This window comes from Spea bombifrons, chromosome 10 (genome assembly GCF_027358695.1).
Source record: "Spea bombifrons isolate aSpeBom1 chromosome 10, aSpeBom1.2.pri, whole genome shotgun sequence".
In the NCBI taxonomy this organism is placed as follows: Eukaryota; Metazoa; Chordata; class Amphibia; order Anura; family Pelobatidae; genus Spea; species Spea bombifrons.
In genome coordinates, this window is record NC_071096.1 from 17,865,461 (window position 1) to 17,889,548 (window position 24,088).

A 24,088-nucleotide genomic window follows, 5' to 3' on the forward strand; every position below is an offset into this window, starting at 1 on the left:
AGATAAACTGAACAAGACATAAAAACCCTGTATTTGCAGGTATACAATAATAATGTATGGAAACATAGCATAGCAGGTATAGATCAACAGAACACAGAAACCCAGCATTGCAGGTATAGATCAACTGGAAATCACAAGTAAACTCAGCACTGAAGGTATAGATCAAATAAACAACACACGAAACAGCACGTGCATGTATAGATCAACTGAATAAGACATACAAACCCTATATTTGCAGGTATACATAAATAATGTATGGAGACATAGCATAGCAGATACAGATCAACAGAATAACACATAAACCCAGCTTTGCAGGTATAAATCAACTAGAATTCACATAAATTACAGGCATAGATCACAGGTCGCACACCCCTAAAGGCCAGCCCTGGCGTCCACATTCCCCACAGTCCAGAGTGAGCCAACTTTGTCCCCAAACAGCCCAGCGTGAGCCATCTTTGTCCCCAAACGGCCCGCCCTGCCTTTCCCTAAATCACATCCATGATACACATATCCATTAATGCATTATTATAAATAATTCAAGCAATTCATCCACACATTAATTCATTCTCTCACTCATTCACACAATTCATCCACATTCATTCATTCTTACTCATTCACACAATTCATCCACATATTAATTCATTCTCTCTAATTCTCACTGTTTATTTCAATATTCTTAATACCCCCTTTCTCCCTATCTACCCCATCTCCCTCCTTCTCACTATCTACTACCTCTTCCCCTTCTCACCCTCTCTCAACACCCACCCACTCCATTTGTAGTTCACTTTCTGGCTGAAGTCCTGTGGTGGGACCGCTCGGCTCTCTCCTCCACCTGGGTGCCATACAGCGTTTTGATTGGGGGGATTCCTACGGCCTTGGGGGGGGATTTCTTCATTATCGGTTTACTGGGGGGATCTGCCCCCCGTCCCTACGCCCATATTGTGGTTGATTTTGTGGTAGACGTCTACGCAACTTCCGCTGCAGCCGGAAGGAGGTGCGGTTAGCAGCGGGGGTTGTCTGCGTCCCTCGCGCATACACCTTCCGGCTGTCAGAGAGAATTCGGCGAACTCTCATGAACTCTCCTCTCTGACAGCCGGGGAAGGTCTGCGCGATGGACGCAGACAACTAGTGTCAGCAGGCAGAAGCAATCAGTGCTTTAGCATATAGAAAATTGATATGATATGATATGAGATAACAAAAACAAACATGCCTCTGATAAAGTAGAGCTTTGTCTACGAAAGGCGTAAGGCGGACTATAACACACCGCGTGAACCAGGCTGATAGAGCTGAACCAGATAAGAGCTGCGGAGTCAGCGTCCACCTCCCCACAGAGAGTGAAGCAACACTTGGGATCCTGCCTCAACTCCCGGATGAGCCGACACTCTGCGTGAGTTTAAGATGATTCAGAGACTACTGTGTGGGGACTCGATAAGGCGCCCTGTTTCTCTGCTAATTTGTGAATTTTCTTAATCTTGTTTTAAATAATACATTGGTTTTTTTTTACGGAGAGCACTATGCACTTTCGTTTTTGATTCCAGGTTACCTCCTGTTCCTATTATTATTATTATTATTATTATCTTTTATTTACATAGCGCCAACAGTTTATGCAGCACTTAATACAATACATAAATTCAAGGGATATGACAAGACAAGAATTGGCAGACTAAGACAAACTGATACATTCGGTGGAGAGAGCCCTGCTGGCAAGCTCTAGAGGAAAATGGGGTGACAAACATAAGGCACAAAGAAAGGGTTAGAGGTAGTGTGGTGGTTGTATCAATGATAAGGCAGTTCTAGCAGCTAAGATGGTATGCTTCTCTGAAGAAGTGGGTTTTTAGATATTTCTTGAATGTCGGGAGGGAGGGTGAAGATTTCTTGGGAGTAGATTCCAGAGATATGGGGCAGCTCGAGTGAAATCTTGTAGACGGGAAAAGGAAGAGGTGATAAGTGAGGAGGAGAGCCTTAGCCCATGGAAAGAACATAGGGATCGAGTAGGAGAGTATTTGCTAATGAGGTCAGAAATGTATGGAAGAACAGTATTATGGATGGCCTTATATGTCAGTACCAGGATTTTAAATTTAATTCTAACGGTAATTGGGAGCCAGTGGAGGGTTTTATAGAGGAGGAAAGCAGAAGAGGAGCGACGTGCAAGGAAGATAAGCCTAGCAGCGGCATTTAGGATAGACTGTAGAGGAGAGAGTCAAGACAGTGGAGTGCCAACCAGAAGAGTGTTGCAGTAGTCAAGACGGGAAATGATAAGTGAATTAGTTTTTGTGGATTCTTGGGTGAGCAATGGGTGTATACGAGAGATGTTTTTGGGTGCAAGCGGCAGGATCTGGCAAGGGACTGAATGTGAAGAATGAAGGAAAGGTTAGAGTCAAGGATGACCCCAAGGCATCGGGCCTGGTTAGTAGGAGAGATAGTCGTGTTGTTAATGGTGATAGAGAATTCAGGTAGTGGAGTGGAGATGGAGGGAGGGAAGATAATGAGTTCAGTTTTAGAAAGATTAAGTTTCAGGTAGCGTTGTGACATCCATGAAGAAATAGCAGACAAGCAATTGGTAATACAGGACATGAGAGATGGAGAGAGATCAGGAGAAGACAGGTAGATTTGGGTATCATCTGCAACTATGATACTGGAGGCCAAATGAGTTGATTAGTTTGCCAAGAGATGGGGGAAGTTGACAGAGAAGGAACGGTTAGACAGATATGAGGAGATCCAGGAGAGAGCTGTATCGCAAATGAGTCTAGAAGAAGGTGGTGATCAACAGAATCAAAAGGAGCAGAGAGATACAGTAGTATTAGAATAGAGAAGTGACCTTTTGCTTTGGCAGAGAACAAGTCATTGGAGACTTTATTGTTAGAGCTGTTTCAGTAGAGTGAAGGGGTTTCAAACCAGACTGTAGAGGGTCAAGGAGGGACTAGATAAGTAATCAATATTAATCTAGGTTTTTTCCTGGTGACACCTCTGGTCTGAATTTCTTGGACTTTCTCTTAGTTTTACTAAGAGTCAGTTCTATTTCATATGTTAATTTCATATATGCTAAAGCACTGTTTCATTGCTTCTGCCTGCTGACACTAGTTAGTAATTTGAATTTGGTTTTCTTGTTTTCCTCACTATATCTGTGAAATAATTGATGTAGAAGGTTATTATATTATATTATTTTTTCATTTTGTAACTTTTTTTTAAGTGAGTTTGATTACTTCTGTCTGAACCCCCCCCAAATATTTTTAAATACCATCGCTCCTGGTTCTGCAATATTTGTTTTCAAATACACATTCCATGGTTATTGGGGTGTTTAGGGTTAATTTATGGGCAGTTATGGTTAATAGGGTGTTTAGGGTTAACTTAGGGACAGCTATGGTTAATGGGGTCTTTAGGGTTAATTTAATGCTGTGGACTGAGGGTTAATTTAATAAAGTTAACTTAAGGTGCAGTTAGAGGTAAAGGGGGCAAACTAAGGGGAATCTAAATCCTTATTTATTTATAAAAGTATTGTGTCAATGTGCTGTGAACGATTTTCTGAACAATTCGAATCTCTGAACAATTCTCTTAACGAATCTATGAATGGATGAGCTGTAACCTGATCCCAAAGTCTGTGCCTAAGTGCTGTGCAGATGACTCACTCTAGGATCAGGTTACAGCTGCATGATTCACAGACTGAACTGTTAAAAATGAATTGTTCAGTCTAATGAACCGATTCATCCGGATCACTGAAAACAATCAGATCAAAAGAACGATTCGTTCATGAACCGGACATCACTAGTAGCATGACCTGGGAAATTATCAGGCATTAGTCAAACCACTAATCATTTTGCTTGCACACTGCACATGGGTCCAAAGCTCCTGTCTGTACCCAAAGTATCAGGAGCCTGTTGACACAAAAGCTAACTGGCTATGTTTCTCATAAAAATGTTGCTTGGACATCTTTTAGACAATTAAGCAGATATTGTCTACTTCACAGTCACACAACAAGCATAACTCACCATTTTAAATAACTAAATGTCTTAACAAATGTACAATTATGGGAATATCCATAATAATAACATTCCAGTATTATTAATATTAGAATTAAATAAGAATATCACTGATGTGCATCATACACCAGTGTATGATTTATACAGATATTTAATTGTAGCCACCTTTCAAAGTATACCTTTCTAAGCATAAAAATCAAAACAGACATAATTATGCTTGTTTTAATTGGGAACATACTTTTACTGACAAGAAAAAAAAGCATTTTTTGTGAGTTACAATTACTTCCTTATAACCTAACAAGAAGAGGGAGATATAAAGAAGGCAATTTTAGTTTACAAAATACATTAACATGGAATAAATAACAACTATTTGGAACAAATGTGCAATTTAAAAGCACAGCCCCTCCCATTTTGAAGACTGTTTTCAGTGACCATATTGTGCATATGCTCATTATCCTTCTGGCCACTCAAAAGGTAGCCTTATTAGAGCAGTGACTGCTAAACCCAACCACTAATTTCAAGGCAAGTTTGGAGGTGCTGGCTCCATATCCCCCTTTGGTTTTTTGGCACTTGGCTCCTGTTGGCTATGTGCCTTGCGGATGTGTCTGTATAAGTCTCCACTTTGTGTGTAGCTACGCAAACAATACCGACATTCATATGGGCGTTCACGTGTGTGCACTGTGGCATGTCGTCGGAGCGTATAAGAGCATGAGAAGGTTTTACCGCATGTTTTGCAGGTGGGCACATCCTCTGGGAAAATTGGGAATCCAGGATGGCCTTCAAACTCCTGTAAATACATGGCCTCAGGATGCATGTTAGGAGGCAGAATGGCTCCATAACCTGGGTGATGCCCTCCTGGCACTGCTATCATTTGATAAGGAAGGTAACCAGATTCCTCCTCTCCCTCCTCATCAAATTCATGCCGTTTAAATGCTCTCACTCCCCTCTCACATTCTTCATCTGATATTACAATGGCTTCAATCTTTACAGTAACACCTGTGTGTGCTTGGTGTGCATCACTGCCAGTGGAGCTGCAAGGACTTAGCGCAGCCGCCACCTCCATGCCAGGTTGAGTTGTTGTTGTAACTACCAACTCAGACTTGGCACGCTCTCCCTCCTCCTTTTGCTTGCCATTAGGTGAATCAGGGCGGTGTAGTGGCCACCTGGATGTAGCTGACAATGCCACAGAATTTCTTGATGACTCTGGATTTTGTGAAATGCATCTGGAGGGGCCTGGCTGTGTGTTTGTACTGTCCGTTGGCTCTTGTGTGTGCAAGGAGTATTGAGAACATATCTGTGCTTCCTGCATGTTGTCTGTAGATTCCTGTATGGCATAGCCGGAGCTACCTGGTTGTGTCACTGTGTTGCCTACTATCTCTGGACTCTGCCGAGAGTATCTGGAAGTTCCTGATACTGCCACCATGGCAGTGGGCTCCTGTCTTTGTAGAGGGTAACGGGAAGTTCCTGTCACTGCCACAGTTGTTTGTGCTTCCTGTTGGTTCTGCATAGAGAATCTAGATATGGATGGTGTCTGGCTACTAATCCATGCAGTTTCTTGCACTTGAAGTGAATACCTTGCACCTCCTGATGTTCCCTGTGCACCAGCAGCAGGCTCCAGCCTCTTTGGGGAGTTTCTGGAGGGCAGTACATAATCTTGGCTCTGTGTTGAATATTTGTGTGTAAAAGATGTGAGAATACTTTCTGCTGATTCTTGCACATCATGTCTCACACTTTCTGTAAGTGTCTGTTCTGCTCTTCTCCCATTAACTTCAAACTTAGAATTTCCTGACAACTCCTTCCCATTTACAGCTCTCTGCAGACCTTGAAGTTTCATACTGCTAGTAATTGCCCGACTACTGCCTGTTCCTTCTGGCAGATCAAACCTTGAGCTTTCTGCTACCTCGTGGTAACTTTCCACTGCACTTAATGTCTCAGTTCTAGAATTCACTGCCGCTCTCTGTCCACTTCCTGTTGCTTCCTGCTGTGAATACTTTACAGTCCCTGATAATCTCTGACAACTCCCTGCCTCCTCCTGTCTCTTATATCTAGAAATTCCTGGTTCTTCCTGAAGTTGGAAAATTGGATTCAACATTACTTGATGCCCATTATCTACTTCATTTGGGCCATGGTATCTTAAGACCCTTGTCACTAGCTGCCCATTCTCTGGTCTTTCATGCTCCCTGCCTTCTCCTTCACTCTCTGACATCTGGCATACTATTCTACCCTCCTCCTCTTTGCGAGTGCTGTCTGCCTCAGCTGGTGCCCTTCCCTGTAGCCTCTTCTTGCAGACCCTCACCACCTCATCCATGTGCAAATAGCTGGCTGCTGCCAGAACATCTTCAACAGGTGCCTCCTGGAAGCGAAGACGTCCACAGTACATGAAATTGAGAAGCAGAGAGAAGGCTGGTGCAGTAACAATTTGGTTGTTCAGGGTGAGTTCTCGTGTATCTGGCCGCTCTCTGCAGGACATATGGAAAAAGGGACTACACGATGCCAGGACTGACCGGTGCGCCAAAAAATGGGCAGTGCCAACAGTCACCTGACAATCACAAAGGAATCCCCGAGACTGCTGGTCTTGAAGGCTATGGAGGATGCGGCGGCTGTGATCTGGGAATTCCATGGCTAAGAGCAAAGAAAGAGGAAATAAAGGGAACATTTATAAATGTGTGACATTACAAAACAGAAAAAAAAATCAAGCTGTAAAGCAAAAAAAGAAAAATATAAAAAAGGCAAAGGGAAAAGAGAGAAAGGTAGGAAATGACAGGTCTAGTAGATACATTTTCCTCCCAGTATTTGCAATAGACAAAAGGGACACTTTTGTTTTAAAGGGATGGTTCACCAAGACTTTGTGATCTACTGATAGCTATGAGTAGTAAATGAGTAAAGTAGTTGGAAGAACGTACGGTATTTTTTTTACACATTTTAATTTATAAGTACATTTATGATACATATTATTATAGCCTTTGGGGTTCTGGGACAAAGATACATGCAAAACATTTTAAAACTCCCAAGAAGAGAGGGAGGCAAGAGGAGTTTGGGGTCTCATGAGGGGGCTGCCTTCTTGAAAAAGTGCACGTAGGAGGAATGGATTGGTTGACCTAAATATTGTTCATCGTTAAAAGCAGTGAATATATAAATATGGAATTGATTGAAACGGATAGCGTTACCTTTTGCAAACTGTACTAGTGTGACACAGAAGGCTCAGTAAATATATGTAAATAACTAAACGTAATTTTCTTTTTAATCACGTACAGCGCGTGATGAATTTTACTCGGTCAGCATGCAGTAAAAACACTCTGTGGCAGATAAGAACCGTTAGGCCCATCTTATCTAACAACTATAATTGGTTGTAGGGCTGCAACTAACGATTATTTTATTTTTTTGATTAATCGGAGAAAAAAAGCAAAATAATGTAATAAAAAAATTTACACTTTCATCTATTTATCACAATGGCATTTCTCTATTCACCTTCTTATTTTACTAACATAATAATAAAAGCTACAAGAACACCAAACAAGTTATTAGTAAATATTAATTCATACATTAACTATTTTTCATATTTAATAAAAACTGAGAAAAAAGCCTTGTTTATATTTTCTTTTATTTATAAAACTGCCCCAGTTATGCATATCTAACCCCCAGCTTGCCACTCTGCCTTATACCTCCTATATGCCAGAGATTCCACTGTGCCCCCTGATATGCCACTGTGCCCAAAATATGCCATATACTCCTTATATGCCAGTGATATGCAACTGAGCCCCCTGATATACCTTATACCCCCAGATATGTGTTATGCCCCCCTGATATGCCAAATATCGATATGCCTTATACCCCCTATATGCCACTGTGTCCCTGATATGCCTCATAACTTCCAATATGCCACTCGCCCCCATTTATGCCTTATAAATTCTATGCCTCTGCTTCTCTCCCAGGCTCCCATACATCACTCTGCCTCTCTCCCCGGCTCCCATACACCCCTCTGCCCCTCTCCCCGACTCCCATACAACCCTCCTCCTCCCATACACCACTCTGCCTTCCCCCCTCCTCCTCCCATACACAACTCTGCCTCTCTCCCGACTCCCTGGTGGTTTGTGAACCTCCGTTGCTGACAGACACTTTCACAGCCTCCGTTACTGCCCTTCACTTACGCTGAGGCTTCTATGAAGCTCCAGTGAAAGTGCCTGTCAGCAAAGGAGGGTTTTCCTCGAGATCCTTAAGGTAGGGGGCGGTGTGTGTGTGTGTGTGTGTGTGTGTGTGTGTGTGTGTGTGTGTGTGTGTGTGTGTGTGTGTGTGTGTGTGTGTGTGTGTGTGTGTGTGTGTGTGTGTGTGTGTGTGTGTGTGTGTGTGTGTGTGTGTGTGTGTGTGTGTGTGTGTGTGTGTGTGTGTGTGTGTGTGTGTGCGTGCGTGTGTGTGTGTGTGTGTGTGTGTGTGTTCCTAATAGCACAAGTAATGAAATAACCCTCATTATTAGATCCCGTGATTTGTTTTTCATCGCTCACCGGCACAAAGCAAGCCCTGGAAAACCCGCCTCTCGCGTACGATGATTGGCCTGCGTTCGACCTGCCCACCCTACACTGGTTGGCCGCTAGGTCTAGTGATAGACATAACCCAACACCAATTGGAGGCCTTTGCCAAACTTCCCGCTCCGACCGGCGATCTTTGTCCTGTGGCGTCCCCCGGTTTCTTCTGGTTGCGTTCAGTCACCCTTTTATGCCACTAAGCCCGAGGACACCAGGAGCTCAGCCGGCGCTGCCTCAAACCACCGTCTCTACGTCACTTCCTATGCGCGTTAACGCCATCAATAGGAGGCGCGACTTTGTCCGAGAAACTTCCTGGAGTGAGCATATAGGCGTATTGTGCGTCCTGATCGAAGAGGAAACGGGTGCTACGTTATGTTTTACCATGTGAGTATATCCTCTACTTAGAATCGTTGTTTTGGTTAAATTATGTCATGTACGATTAACGTTTAATCCATAAACCCCTATGATAGATCTGTGCGATTTTTTTTGCCTTTAAGAAGTCCACTGAAGGTAGGTAGTAAAGTGCTTTAAATCGTTAATAAGCATTTTTCAGACCTAGTAAAATAGGCACTTACTTTAGAAAGAAAATGCAATGCCACACTTCCGCCTTGGTTCGTTTTGTTCTACTCGTTTTCTTTGAGAAGCCATTAGGTTTCAGGAAAGTGCTCCCAATTGCTAGTATTAGTTGCGTTTTTATTTTGCACATACGGGTCTAAGCATCGCCCGCATGCTTTCCACCCACCGCAAAATACCATGCAGGACATTTGTTTGGTCTGTGGTGACTTTGAATGGGAGCACTGTCCTGCCACTGATTTATTTCTTCAAGCTGCCTATCAGTAATAAGAATAGTGGGACCATAGATGAGGAGCAGGGCAGCTACTACTGCAGGTTAGCTTCTACGCTGTCAGGTAAGTTTTATTTATAATTTTTTAGTTTGGAAGAATGCATAATAAACCATCATATGCAGTTTAATGCATTTTATAGTGGAGTGGTCCCTTTAGATTTTTATGTGGGGCCCCTTTGCAAATGTGTGGATGGGTTAATCAGACCTCCTGCATATGCATTTGCTTATTTCCCCATCTAGCAACTTCTTCACTTCCACAAGATGTGTTAGAACACATCTCCTGCTCCTTTTGCCCATGTGGCAGAAGCCAATCAGTAAATACCCTCCCAACACACACACACACACACTGCTCAAATAATACATATTGAAGTACTGAGTAAGAAAACATAATTTGTTTCTTCTAGATCTCACTGGAGCATGAAATTCTCCTGCATCCTAGATATTTTGGTCCCAACCTCCTCAACACGGTCAAACAGAAACTATTTACAGAGGTAGAGGGCACATGCACTGGCAAGTAAGTATGTGAGACTTACCCCTCCCCCCCCCAACATGCACACAGTCATGTTAAATTAACGTAATTTAAAAAAATAAATAAATCTGCTGCTTAAAACAGTGGGTTTAATTTGCTAAAGGAAAAGATTGCCGGAGAGATGTGGTTTCAACTCCCTTATTCCACTATTGATTTTAAAAAGTAAACACTGGCATGTTTTTCCTGCAAGAAGTGCTTTAACCCCTTAAGGACCGGGTTCATTTTTTCGTTTTGTACCCTGTGGGACCGAGGCTGTTTTGACACTTGCGGTGCTTGTGTTCAGCTGTAATTTTCTCCTCGCCCATTTAGTGTACCCACACAAGTTATATATTGTTTTTTTTCAGGACAAGATGGGCTTTCTTCAGATACCATTATTTTGATCATATCATCTTATTTACTATAAAACAAAAAAACATGGTGAAAAATTGAAAAAAAACACATTTTATGACTTATTTGAATTCGCCTAAAAAAGCGAGTAAAAAAACTAGCTAAACAGATTCTACTACTTGTCCTGAGTTTAGAAATACCCAATGTTTTTATGTTTTTTTGCTGTTTTTTGTAAGTTATAGGGCAATAATTACAAGCAGCGTTTTTATGATTTTCAAACCTTTTTTAATAAATCTGGTCAGTCTGCCTCCATCTCCTCTTTGGAACATCATTAAAGCCGGTTAACTCAATTTAACCCCGTCAAACCATATATTTTTGAAAACTAGACACCCCAGGGTATTTCAAGTGCTGTTATTTTAACTCTTTCCATGCCCCAATTATACAATCAAACTTTGTAATAGTAATTCTTTTTAATTTTTTTTCACACAAATTGTAATTTAGTTATAAATATACAGGTTCTGGTATATGTCACTGTCAAACAACCCCCCAATATGTGTTCAGCAACATCTCCTGAGTACAGCGATACCCCACATGCATGGGTTTGTCAGATTGTTTGGCTGGTAAAAGGCTACTTTTGGGGCATGCGTAATTCAGGTTTTCAACACAGACTTTTAGCATCTGGTCATTCTGCCTCCATCTCCTCTTTGGAATATCTTTGAAGCCGGTTAACTCAATTTAACCCCGTCAAACCATATATTTTTTTCACACAAATTGTACTTTAGTTATAAATATACAGGTTCTGGTATATGTCACTGGCAAACACCCCAATGTGTGTTCAGCAACATCTCCTGAGTACAGCGATGCCCCACATGCATGGGTTTGGCAGGTTGTGTGGGGGCTAAACTGTAACATTTGAGACATGCGTAATTCACTGTTTACAACATCCGGTCAAAACTTGGTTTGTACCCAACTTTCAGATGGGGCAGAAGAAAGCCTGTCCTTTCTCCAAGAAGGGATTTGATCTAGCACCTTAAGCGATTCCCTCATGCCATGGGAAAGACACAGGGGTCACTTGTCAGTGCAAAAAAATGGTGCAGCAAAAAACATCTAAATAGCAGTAAATGGGGGGGAAAAAATACAAATGTAGAGCAGGAAAAAAAAATTAAAAATGGGCAGCTGTGTGGTACAGCTTGAAGCAGTTACCAAGGCAGAGTGCAGGTTCTCCAGGGCAATCTGGACAGTAGAATGGGGTGTCCTTTCTTTGCCCCCTGCTGTAGCATACCCTGCATCTCTTTTGGGGATTTTGCTTCTTCTCTGTAGGAGGAATTCTAAAAATAAAATATGTAGCCCCAATTCTGCTAGACTCCATCACCGCCCGGGGACCAGGTGCATCTTGGTACAAGAAATCCGAAATCACTCGAAGCTGAAATCGCAAAAAAGACATTCCGGGATTTGCTTTTTCATGCAACAAAAAAGCATTGTAGGTTGCAATTTGCATTAGATAAATTGCAACCTTCTTGTACCAGGCCTTTGTCTTGCTCAAAATGAGGTAGGGCTGTAGGAGTTGATCTGACAGATCAACTCCACCCATGTTCTTGTTATAGGCCCTGATGCACACTGGCTAGTGACCCCAGCTCTGCCACGGACAGAAACCTCCACAGTTCTCTCATCGAGGCATTTCAAGAACACCAACTGAGTGGAAGAAACGACCTCTGATCGTTTCTTAAACGAAGCTTTTAGCTTCTAACTAATAAAAAAGCTCCGGGGAGCGATCTAACTGTCGAGGCATTACAGCAACACAATCTGCTCGAAGAAAGCAATCTTTGATTGCTTTCTGAGCCGATTTAACCCCATGACGGTTCAGGACCGTCAAAGGTCGTGAAGGGGTTAACAGAAATACTTGCCTATCCATGGCACACAGACCTTTTTTGTGTCTTCCCTTATGACTAGAGGTCTCCTGGAACTCGGAAAACACTATGTGATGATGTAACATGCTATGCAGTTACAAATGAGCAGAGAACATGGGTTTCAGAATTATTCTTTTTTTTGCTGCTTAAGCAGGTTTTCAGGATGAGGGAGTGTTACCCTCCCCTCTTTATATACTGAAAAGTCTACGGTCAACTATTTTAAGTTACTGCATATCTGTTTGTGGCCAAGTTACATTTGCCTAGAAACACTGCAATGCAGAGTATCTATTGGTCCTTCTTTTAAAGGATACATTTGGCAGGATTTATTTTAAGGAATTCTTTCTATTGCGTGTTTTGAATTAATGTCAACATTTCCAGAAGATTGACGATTCCTCCTAACAACCACCTGTGCCAAAAAAACCTCCACAGAATTCTGTTAGTTCTATCTTTCTTCCACTTAACTGTATTCGTTGTTAAAAGCATCACCCACAGGAACTGGGTATTTTGTGGCTCCAGAAAAACTGGCTTTCCAGAAGGAGACAGTGTCTTGTCTGTGAGAAGTAAATGGTCAGTTTAAAGGTCCCTTTTTGAGGACAAAGGAAGACCCAAGCAATAACACTTTGTTGAAGGGTGACTGGCTCTTTACTTACTGGAATGGCAAAACATTACTTTAGACCAGTGAATGTTGAGAATTATTAAAAAGCTTTTATTTTGCCTGCATATAGTGGCAGTACTAACGGGGTGTTGTTCTTCCTTTTTACCCATAAAAGCACACGGAGCACCAGTTAAGCCAGTTCTTCATTTTTTAGTCTGGTGGGGCACACGGGTTGTGTCCAGGGGATCCCTCTTCCGATTGCTCCCTGGGTGGTGAGCAGAGTGAGGCAGAACATCTGCATCGGCAGATGTTATGGAGCAACTAATGGCAAGTCTCTTTAAGTCGGCAAGTAGCGGGCTTGACTCCAGGAGGCAATTGGATTTCTCCTTGGATCAAGAAGCTCTAAAATACCAATAATTGGATTGGTTTTACTTTCCTTGGCAATAAGTATTTGTTTCCCATAGGTATATATTGGGATGTGTAACTTTGCAATGTGTGCTTAAAGGTATTCCATTTGTCCTCTGTGTTTAAACCCGATCACAATCCATCCCAGTCTATATATTCCATGGTTGACCTTTAGCCTGTCAAAGTTTGCCCTTCTGAAATTAAATGTTTTGGTAGAGCAGTTAACAATTTGCTTTTTGGAATTAATCTCAAATGAAACCATGTTATGGTCACTATTTCCCAAGTGTTCTCTTACTTTAATGTTTGAGATAAGTTCCTCATTGTTAGTTATAACCAGATCTAGACAGACATCCATTCTGGTTGGGGTCTCTACTAATTGTGACATAAATTGGTAATTAAGCAGGTTCAGAAACTTCCTGCCCTTAGTGGAACAAGTTACACTATTCCAATCTATATCTGGGTAATTTAAAGTCTCCCATGATTAAAACTTCATTCCTATTTGCAGCCTTTTCAATTTGAAATAGCAGCTGATCTTCCCCCTCATTACTAATGTTGGGTGGCTTGTAGCATATACCCACAAGTAGTGTGTGACTCTTTCTACTATCTAGGTTAATCTCCACCCACAGCGTCTCCACATTACTACTGTCTTCATGCACACCTTCCTTAATACTGGGCTTAAGTTTAGGGTTTGCATATAAACATATCCCTCCCCCTTTTCTATTTACGCTGTCCCTTCTAAAAAGTGAATATTCTTGTAAGTTTACTGACCAGACATGCGTATCATCCCACCACATTTCCGTGATACCGATCAAGTCATATTGTTCATTACTTACAATATTTCTAGCTCACCCATTTTGTTTGCCAAGCTTCTCACATTTGCTAAGACATTTAAGGTTACTACCCATTTCTGGTGTAACGGTTGCCAAATAATTGTTGACATCAGGTTTTGTACTATGCAACACCATATTGTCTGTTAACCACACCAATGCTTTCCCCCTTCTCCCATAGCTAGACCCCCTTCCCAGTCTACTCTAGCTAGCACTTCATTTCTATCTTTATCCCCCCAGAACCTAGTTTAAAAGATCCTTGATACCTCTGTAGAGTCTGTAGCCGACTGCAAAGTCTGCCCAGTTCTCCGAAAAACCAAATCCCTCTTTCTTACACCACGCTCTTAACCACACATTGATCTCCCTAAGCTCCCTCTGTCTCCCTGAAGTAGCGCGTGGTAATGGTAATATTGCAGAGAACATTACCTTGGAGGTCCTTTGCCTAAGTTTCTGACCTAGTGCCCTAAAATCATTTTTAAGGACACCCCACCTGCCCTTAACTATGTCGTTTGTACCAACATGTACTATGACCGCTGGATCATCTCCAGCCCCTCCCAACAATCTGTCCACCCGGTCCACAATATGTCGAACCCGAGCACCCGGGAGACAGCATACTGTTCGGCATTCGGGGTCCTGGCGACAGATTACCCTATCAACCTTCCTTATAATTGAATCCCCTACCACCAGCACCTGTCTAGCCTTCTGGCTCCCCACAATGCTGGAGAGGCTACTCTCCTGGCTGCTAGGAGAGTCAGCCTGCCCCAGAAATGCTTCCTCTGAGCTGGTCTCCCCAGCATCTTCGCACAAACTGGCGAACATGTTGGGGTGATCTAGCCCAGAACAAACCTCCCCAGCTCTCCGGCCCCTGCTGCCCCTTACACATCTAAACGTGAAAAGGTTGAAAACCAGCCAAGACGGGTAAAGACTCAATAAAGTAACGATAAAAAGGAACTTTCCTTTTGTATGTATGGAAACACAGCTGCAGCCCTTAAACAACACTCTCCGGGTTTCGAAGTATTCAGCAAGGGTCCATTAGGGGGCGTTCATGTATTCCATTCATTATAAAAAAGTAGAAGCAAATAAAAAGATATATAGTGTAGGTGTAAAAATAAAAAATCTGCCCAATTTATCCCGGATTTTGCACTCACAGTTTAACTGTGTTGGTCAGCACATATAACGGAGGTGCCCTCAGGATCCTCGCATGGAGTGTATATCAAGGAACACCAAAAGAAACAGGATATCCAATAGTGTAATACTGTTGTAAGTGCCGAGAACGCAAAAATGGAAGTATACTTACACTTAAAACAGCATGTAAAGGCCCGTAGTCCCTGGTGGCAATCTGGTCCTGTTGATGTGTGCCTCAATCCAGTGGGTCCAGGTGGGTGTGCAGTATAACAGATAACTGCCCACACCGTATGGTACAAAAATTATTTATTTATTTCCAGGTCACAATATACTGGATATATATAAAAAACACTATGTAGTGCTTTGAAATCAAATAGTAAAATTAATTAAAACAGCTATATTGCTGATTTTAAAATAAAGAAATAGTCCAAAAATAGTCACTCAACGCATTTCGCTGTGTGCAGCTTCATCAGGAGCCTTACACATCTAACCCAGCTCTCTGCCCTCGAGACCTCTTCTTCCCCATCTCCACCCCCTTCAGCACTGGCCCCAGCCAATGCCTGCTCTGTAAGCAGTAAGCTCCTCTCCATGTTGTCTATGTCCCTCAGTGTTGCCAGTTGCCTCTTTAGATCTAGTACAGTACGTTCCAAAGAAGAAACCTGCTCCCACTTGCAACAGCAGTATATTTTGCAAGACATGTACTGAGTGGCATTATCCAACATGCCTACTAATGTAAGACGTAAAATATATATAAATATATTATATGGAGTTACAAGGATTTATACTTTACCCTTTCTTGTTTTTGAACTCCTTCTTTGCTTGTAACTCCTCACTTAGGAGATTCGCCCCAGCTCAGGATTCGCTTGTGTGTCCAAGCTAAATGCAATTGCAAAAGCCAAGCAGAACTCAGAGAGTTCTGTGTCACCGAATTGCTGCAAAAAGGAGATTGTTAGGCATCCTTCAGGTCTAGGATCACATCTCCATGTGCCTATTGCAGTTGCATCCAGAAAATTCCTCAGGCTCGCTAAAAGGAACGGAATGAGAATTTGGTCTTTCATCAGCCCTGAGGATTTTTACAAAAATCTTAAATCCTATTGCAGCAGCTTTAAGAGAAAGAGGTATCACGGTTGTCCAATACTTAGACGATTGGCTCATCAAAACCTGTTTCGCTCAAGACCTTTGCCGGTTTACAATCAAGTTTTTAGAAGAACATGGCTGGATTATAAACCTAAAAAAATCCAACCTTACTCCTTCCACAAAGATTAAGTTCCTGGGTCTAGTAAAAGACTCAAACTCTCTACGTCTTTATCCCCCACAGTTAACAAATCAAGAAAGTAAGAAGGGAGGTATGGACGTTACAAAAGAATCCACCCTGCTCCTTCAGCAAGGCTATGAACATCACTGGCGTTCTTGCTGCTTGTATCCCAGCAGTAGGCTGGTCAAAAGCACAGATAAGGCCCCTTCAATAGGACATCTTAAGGAATTGGTCCGGAAAAGAAAATCTAAACGTGAACTTCGGTGTCAAAGCACATTTTAGTTCATCTGAACTGGTGGAAAAGGACGGATCATCTCACCAGGGGTTTTTGCTTTCATCAAAAGTGGGTCGCTCGTACCACAGATGCCTCCAAAATAGGCTGGGGAGCTCATTTAGGTTACCTCTTCAGACGAGGAAATTGGTCACCAAGCGATTTAACCCAGTCGTCAAATTACCGAGAACTAAAGCCAGTATTACTAGCCCTCAAAGAGTTCAGTCCATGGTTAAAGGGAAAGCCGTAAGAATCCAATCCGACAGTTAGGGCTGAAACAATTAATCGATAATTAAAATCGTTGACTATTTCCATTATCTATTAGTTGAATCGATTTTTATCGATTTTATAAAGTTTTTTTTTTTTTTTTTTTTTTTTTTTTTCCCCCAGAGCAAATGCTCTGGAAAAACTCCTCTCCTTATATAATCCGACCTCAAACAGAGATCAGATTATAACACTAGAATCCAGATCCCCCGCAGCGGTGCAGGGGACCTGGATTCCCCTCACTGTCGGCCGGTGGGTGTCCCTCCACTTCCATACACCCCTCTGCCTCCCCCCCCCCCTCATACACCACTCTGCTTCATAGAACCCTGTCAATGAACCCTGTCTCCCTGTCCCTGAAGCTGCCTCTGGCAGCTGCGACACAATCTCCCATAGACTGGAGATTGCAGGGGAGGAGTCGTGGGACTTGTGGGGACTCTTTTTTGCTGTTGCTGGTCTGCCTGGGCTTCCAGGCAGACCACCAGCAGCAGAGCCCCATAAAAAACGGGAACGCTGCACTGACGCTCTCATGGAGCGATCAGGCAGCAGGGGGTGTTGGGTCAGGTCCCCACACTTGTGTGGGTACCCATTCAACACACCACCCCCTTCCCTGAAGCTGCCTGTGGCAGCTGAAAACGCAATTGCAGATTTTTCTGCAATCGCGGTTTCAGCCTACAGAATCACTCTGTGGGAGTGATCGTAGGCTTGGGGGCGGGGTTAGAGAGGCTGTGCTGGTCTGCCCAGACTCCTGGGCAGACAGCAGCAGCAGCGCCCCCGCGATCACCACGATTGTGGCGATGTGGGGGGGGGGGGTGTTTTTTGAGGAAGACGTACCTGGTACGTCCCGGTCTACCGGTGACCTGTGACCAGGAAGTACCAGGTACGTCCCGGACCTGAAGGGGTTAATATAGTGGTGGTACGTATTTCCTTTCCTCCTGTTGTCTACCATTACAATTATTTTGCAAGCATATTGGTGTTTTTGGAACTTACCAGCTTCGTTTGTTTGATGTGCTTTTATGGGTTAGGAAGAATTAGAGGGGGAAATAACTCTTTGGTTCAGATTCTTCTCCCTAAGGTAGAATGACACCCCATAGGTACTGCCACTATATTAAGGAAAAAAATCTTCTGTGTTTTTAGAGCTGCATCTCGTAATTTTTATTTATTTTTTTAGATCCCCAAACCAAGTCTCCCATTTATTAAATTATGTTGAGATAAACTGGTTTAAGATAAAGGGTTGTCTTAGTCTATCAATTCAAGTCTTGTCATACCCCTTGAATATATGTATTGTAAAAAGCGCTGTGTAAATTGTTGGTATATAAATAAAAGATAATAATGTCAGCAGGGCTATCATGTCACCCCATACCTAGATGATTGTGCTAACAAAATGGATTCCGAAATTATTAATTCCCAAACCTGTTTTACTGTCCAAAGTCTTGAAGGATGCTGTGATGGAACCCTCCATCACTGCGGCCCCTGGAGAGGCCTGAGAGCCAGCCTCCCACCTGCCGACTATGGGCCCAGGCCTTGTAAAGACTTCTGTGTGTGGATACGGGGGATATCAGTTTCTACTGATTTTCCCCAGGTACATGTTTTACTACATTTCCCACTCAGAGTATCAAAACTGTAATGTCAGCTGGACATCCTGTTGTAGGAAGAAAGCTGATTGTCTTTGCATTGGGTGCATTGTTGATTTTATAGGTGTGAAGTGTTTCCCCTGTTATTGTGTGAGTTAGCCCTTGTCTTAAGACCCCTTGTAGGTATGACTAGGTGTGTCACTGCTGCATACCTAATTATCAAAAACAGGTAGCTGTTAATCCTGTCAGCTCCTGTTATCTGTGTCCTAGCCATTGTCTGTCTCAAGCCAATTATGTCTCATCATCATGCCATGTCTACGTCCAATTAATGTACCGTATTTGCTCGATTATAAGATGACCCCTCCAATCTGAATATTAAAGTAGAAAAAAGAAAATGCCTGAATATAAGACTATAGGAAAAAGTTTTACTAGTAAATGTTAATTCATGTAAACTTATTTTTTTTTTTTTTTTTTTTTAACAAAAGCTATGATTGAAAAAAATATCTTTTGTTTTTATTTCCTTTTATTTTCCAACCTGCCCCCCAGTTATGCACATCTGCCCCCAGGCTTGCCACTCTGCCCCAGAAATGCCTTATACCCCCTATATGCCACTGTGCCCCATGAAATGCCTTTTAACCCTCTACATCTTATAATCGAGCAAAAACCCCCGGATATTGTGTTGCAGGATTGTATCTAATTACTTCCTTCCTGACATGGTAATTAGATCCTGTGATATTTGTCTTGCCCCTTTCTTGCATATATATGTGTATATATAGTTCGTGTGTTTGGGTCAAATAAAGTAGTTCCTGTTTTACCTCACTACAAGTCCTGTCTGGTTTTTGAGGTAAGCCTCGGTGCTGTCCTTATCAGGGCAGTAGAGCGCCGTATTGCTATACTTCCGTATACTACAGTGCCACCAAGGTTCGGGAAGAGCTGTCCTCTGCTATGATCACTTATTGTCCTTTTCAGGACAATAGCCCCACGGTGTAGCTCAGCTTCAGCTAGCCACAGTGGTAAAGCAGCCACTTCTCTCTGCAATGCTGGTTCTGTCTGGCGATGAAGGGGTTAATCGCTGGTGGCCATGGGGCGAAGGAAGCAACATTCGGTGGATTATAAGTCCCATCAAGACTGGTACCTAAAACTTGTACGAAAGTGCTCCTCCCAGGGACAAGGTACCATTCGCTTGTGTATAGAAATTAGTGTTCCAGAAGCTCCGAAATTGATGGACCATGTATGTCTTGAGACATTTTGGACTTTTAACAGCTACTATTCCAGTCATTCCATGGGGCTTCACCTCAGACCTCTAGTGCAGGCAGTCCTTCTAGTCAAGGATGCTCCTTTTTAAAACAGACTGGAGCTTTCTGGTGGCAAAATCTGGTGAGCAGTCTTGTTAGACTACTTGATGTTGGATTGTCACCACAGATGCAACCCTGTCGGGCTGGGGAAAGTTATCAAGAAGGAGCACAACTATTGCATATATCAACGCTCAATGAGGTATAAGGTCTCACTCATCACAGTGTCTAGTTGTACTGATCCTTTCCTGCACAGGGGAAAAAACACAGCTGCCCATGATCTATTTTCTAGGGAATGGAAATATTTTGGTGGACAGTCTGTGAATATATGTATGTTTTCCATTTGATAAAATTTGGAAAAACAAAATTACATGGTATTAAGAGTTTTGTGTTCAATTTCTTGACTTCACTATATATTTTCTTAAAATCCCATCTCAGATCTAATTTTTGTTTTTCCAATTTTGATCAAATGGAAAACATTCATACCGTATTGGCTCGACTATAGGCCGCACTTTTTTCCCCCACTTTAAGTCTTTAAAGTGGGGGTGCGGCCTATATTCGGGGTCTAGCGCCTGACAGGCGCCGGGCAGGCAGCGGGGTTAGGATACAGATCCCCCGCAGCGGTGCAGGGGACCTGCATCCTACTCCCCGATACGCTCAGACAGCCTCCCCTGCCAGCACTTCCCACGGGGGGGGGTGCCGGCACGGGAGGTTGTCTAAGCGCATCGTGCGGACCCCCCCCGGACAGTGGTAGCATATCTCGGGGAGGGAGGACAGTGGCAGCATATCTCGGGGGGGGGGGGGACAGAGTGGCAGCATGTTTTTTTGGTGCTTTTTTAAAGAAAAAACTCCTTTAAAAAAGCACCAAACTTAGGGTGCGGCCTATATACGGGGGCGGCCTATATCCGAGCCAATACGGTATATAGGGAACAGTCTTCTTACCCCAGTAAGTTTCTGATGCAGGAAAAGCATTGCTGGTCCTGTATAATATGGCTTCTTCAAAGCCTCTTTACCCATTGAATAGTGCATACAACTCTCCTACAAACTGGCCCTTTAGTTGCAGCCTGCATTACAGTGCTTTTGCCTTGTCAATTACTGTTATCGAATACATACATACATACATACATACATACATACATACATACATACATACATACATAGTCTTTTGATTTCTTTATTAAAAGTGCACACTGTTTCTGATTTTAGTAAGCAATTATGTTTCATGTATTTATGTCCATGCTCTTGTCCTCCCCAGGTATGGTTTTGTGATTGCAGTCACCACAATTGACAACATTGGTGCAGGAGTGATCCAGCCTGGAAGAGGCTTTGTCCTGTACCCAGTCAAGTACAAGGCTATTGTCTTCCGTCCCTTTAAGGGTGAGGTTGTAGATGCTGTAGTGACCCAAGTCAACAAGGTGAGAATTTTTCAAGAAATAGTATAGTTGCAACTCTTGTGATTTTGTCTCAAAATCTGGCTGTTGGTTTTAATAAGTAACATTAACTGTACTTTTAGCTGGTATATTTTTTTGGATGCTAGGAAAGAGTGTTGTACAGTAGTAGCTTTCAAGAGTATCGATCATATCCTCAGGTGTATGATTAATCCTCATAACCTGAGAACTTCTCCATTCATGACACTTTTTCCATCTTTTATGCAAGGTTGGATTGTTTACAGAAATTGGGCCAATGGCCTGCTTCATTTCCAGACATGTGAGTAGTGATGTCTGTCTACCCTTTCTGGATATTACTGTCAAACATTCCCTCTGGATTAAGGTTATCCCTTTCTTCCTTTTCCCCCCTCAGTCAATCCCGTCTGAAATGGAATTTGACCCAAACTCTAACCCTCCATGTTATAAGACTGTAGATGAGGTAAGGAATCAGGACTATGCTTTTGTGTATTTTATACTAATTTCATGAGGTTGTGGAACAAAGGATCCCATACTTGATGCTTTCAGTATTGTGTTTAACCTCTGACGCTCTATATTTGTTTTTGTCATATGATACAAGTAATGTTCTGAAATACTGGTGTTTAACCTGTTTACGGTCCAGGAACATCAGGCAAAAACAGTCAGTAAATAACAATTGTCGCTTTCTTCACCTAACCATTGTTGCTGTAATGCCTCAATGTCAAGGCATTCAGCAACACTAAGATCAGCATCAGGGTCCATGTCTGGCCCCTCTCAGGGGCTGCCCATTTTAGAAGAGCTCCAATTGTGTCACTGAAATGCCTCAATAGTGTGTGTATGGGGGGGTGTATTTTATGAGCAAGTCTTCAAATTATTATTACCTGAAGTATAGTGTGTGTGTGTGGGGGGGGGAGCAAAAAAATTGCTACCACAAAGTTTGACAAACGCTGGTGGTAGAATTAGTGCATGGAAAGAGTTAAAATATTAGCATTTGAAATACCCTGGGGTATCTTTTCTTCAAAAATATATGGTTTGATTGGGGTAAATTCCATTGGCCAGGTTCAAGGATGTTCCGAGTAGCACATGGAGGCAGAACTACCGGATTTCGAAAAGGTTTTGAAATAGCAAAACGTTACTTGTCATTATTTTCTGCACATTATGGGGCAATACTTAAATCTAAAGAAAGCCCTTCTTGAAAAAAGCAATATATAACTTGTGTGGGTTCAGTAAATGGGAAAGAAGAAAATTACAGCTAAACACTAGCACCCCAGAAATGTTAAAACAGCCATTCTTTGTGTTTTTTAGGACATAGTCATCCAGCAAGAAGATGAGATTCGGCTGAAAATTGTTGGAACAAGAGTGGATAAAAATGATATTGTAAGCGATTGTGGTTCTGGCTGGAGTACCTGCTGTATAATCATCATAATCAGATATTCATATATTATATATATTATTCTCTGTAATTAAAACCAAAAATAAATTGTGGTCTATTTTTGGTTTGTTGGTATTGAAGAATAACTCTCCATAATCTTATATTGCATGTCATAGGAGGCTTATTTATTCACTCGTCACTGCTGCTGTATTTTAATTATTTTTTCTGCTTTCAGTTTGCCATCGGCTCTTTAATGGACGATTACCTTGGTGAGGCTTCATATATGATTTTTCTATAAATTAATAATTGGCTGTCTTAACCCTCATCTGTTATCCCCCCCCCAGCAGTGTAACACAATGACTGGCCTAGACTCTACATTATACAAAATGGAATTGCATTATATCAGAATTTGTTTTTAGCAAGGGAAGATACTGACAAATCTGATTCTTAATACGTTCTTCAGTCATGTACATTTTTGTCATATACACACTTAATTGTCATGGGACACAAATGTTGCCATATTAACTGGTAAAGGTTAGGTTTCTGTGATAAACCTTCAGAGGAAAGAATACAAGTGCATAGCTTACTAGCTCCACTAGGAGGACTTTTTTTGTATTTATACAGTGCAGAACAATGTTATCTACAAAACAAACAAGGTAAACATTCAAAGTCAGTATCTGTTATAACTGACCAATACATTTTATTGGTTTATTTTAAACAGGGTCTAGGGGAAGGGTAGACCAGATAATTGCCTACTTTACCTGGTGGTATGCAAGGAGCTAGGCTGGTTCATTGCATCTCACCTTAGACATGTTCTATTAAAACATGGTTCTAAGAAGCAGAACTCTTACATCCATTTTATTTTCTCTGTTAGATGCCGTATTTCAAACTGATTTTCAATTTTTTTTTTCTGTTTGCAGGTCTTGTCAGTTAGCAAGATATTTCTTCCCTCCAAGCCTGGATTTTGGATATTTATATTTGTTTTCAGTGTGGTTTCACTTAGGACGATGTGCTTTTATGTGGTGGAACATCATCAAATGACTATGTGCACACTAATAAATGAAATGGTTAGATGTATTTTCTCTTGTACTGAAGCACATGTGTTTCGCCAAAATGCCAAGCAAACTTCTGCAGTGACGTGAGTTTTAAAATTTTGGTAACTAATTTTGGCCAATTTATTAGATTATATATTACTGTATTTGCTCGATTATAAGAAGAGGTTTTTTCCAGAGCAAATGCCCAAATGTCTTATAATTGGGGTCATCTTATAATCAGACCTCAAGTAGGTCTGACTGAGACTAAGATCCAGATCCCCCGCAGCGATGCAGGGGACCTGGATCCTTCTGTGTTATGCCCCCCCAATTTACCGGTGCTTCTGAGTCCCCAGTGCTTAGTCCGGGCAGCGTGTAGAGCTCTACGCGATTCGCGTAGACAACCTCCGCTGCAGCCGGAAGGAGGTGTGGTTAGCAGCGGGGGTTGTCTGCTTCCATCGCGCAGACCTTCCCCGACTGTCAGAGAAGAGAGTTCCCTGCACCGCTATAGGATCGGTACTAAAAAAAACCTGTAGTGGAGCTTGTGATTGGCTATAACTTCAGACAATTATA

The 24,088-nt window shown here is 42.2% G+C and overlaps 2 protein-coding genes and 1 non-coding gene across 3 annotated transcripts; 1 reads left to right on the plus strand and 2 right to left on the minus strand.

The window, feature by feature from the left end:
* Window positions 1-4,194: 4,194 nt before the first annotated feature.
* On the minus strand, window positions 4,195-8,712 carry ZBTB3 (zinc finger and BTB domain containing 3). Its single transcript, XM_053449029.1, has 2 exons — window positions 8,477-8,712; window positions 4,195-6,599 (listed from the first exon to the last, which is right to left on the minus strand). Exon 2 carries the CDS (start codon window positions 6,595-6,597, stop codon window positions 4,495-4,497), a length of 2,103 nt encoding a protein of 700 aa, XP_053305004.1. The 5' UTR covers window positions 6,598-6,599; window positions 8,477-8,712; the 3' UTR covers window positions 4,195-4,494.
* A 10-nt stretch (window positions 8,713-8,722) lies between these two features.
* POLR2G (RNA polymerase II subunit G) lies at window positions 8,723-23,561 on the plus strand. Its single transcript, XM_053449046.1, has 8 exons — window positions 8,723-8,881; window positions 9,746-9,855; window positions 20,965-21,124; window positions 21,366-21,416; window positions 21,510-21,575; window positions 22,418-22,489; window positions 22,720-22,753; window positions 23,405-23,561. Exons 1-8 carry the CDS (start codon window positions 8,870-8,872, stop codon window positions 23,416-23,418), a joined length of 519 nt encoding a protein of 172 aa, XP_053305021.1. The 5' UTR covers window positions 8,723-8,869; the 3' UTR covers window positions 23,419-23,561.
* LOC128468089 (small nucleolar RNA SNORA35) lies at window positions 11,156-11,281 on the minus strand. The gene has a single exon (XR_008345806.1). It is a non-coding gene; the product is annotated as a small nucleolar RNA SNORA35 (small nucleolar RNA).
* Window positions 23,562-24,088: the final 527 nt, after the last annotated feature.

What these genes read in the sequence shown, in the direction of transcription:
- ZBTB3 (XM_053449029.1), bottom strand. Translation starts at nt 6,597, where the DNA reads ATGGAATTCCCAGATCACAGCCGCCGCATCCTCCATAGCCTTCAAGAC.
- POLR2G (XM_053449046.1), top strand. An exon ending in GAGGGCACATGCACTGGCAA is followed by an intron (nt 9,856 to 20,964) that starts GTAAGTATGTGA and finishes TGTCCTCCCCAG; the next exon opens with GTATGGTTTTGTGATTGCAG. An exon ending in GTTATAAGACTGTAGATGAG is followed by an intron (nt 21,576 to 22,417) that starts GTAAGGAATCAG and finishes TGTGTTTTTTAG; the next exon opens with GACATAGTCATCCAGCAAGA.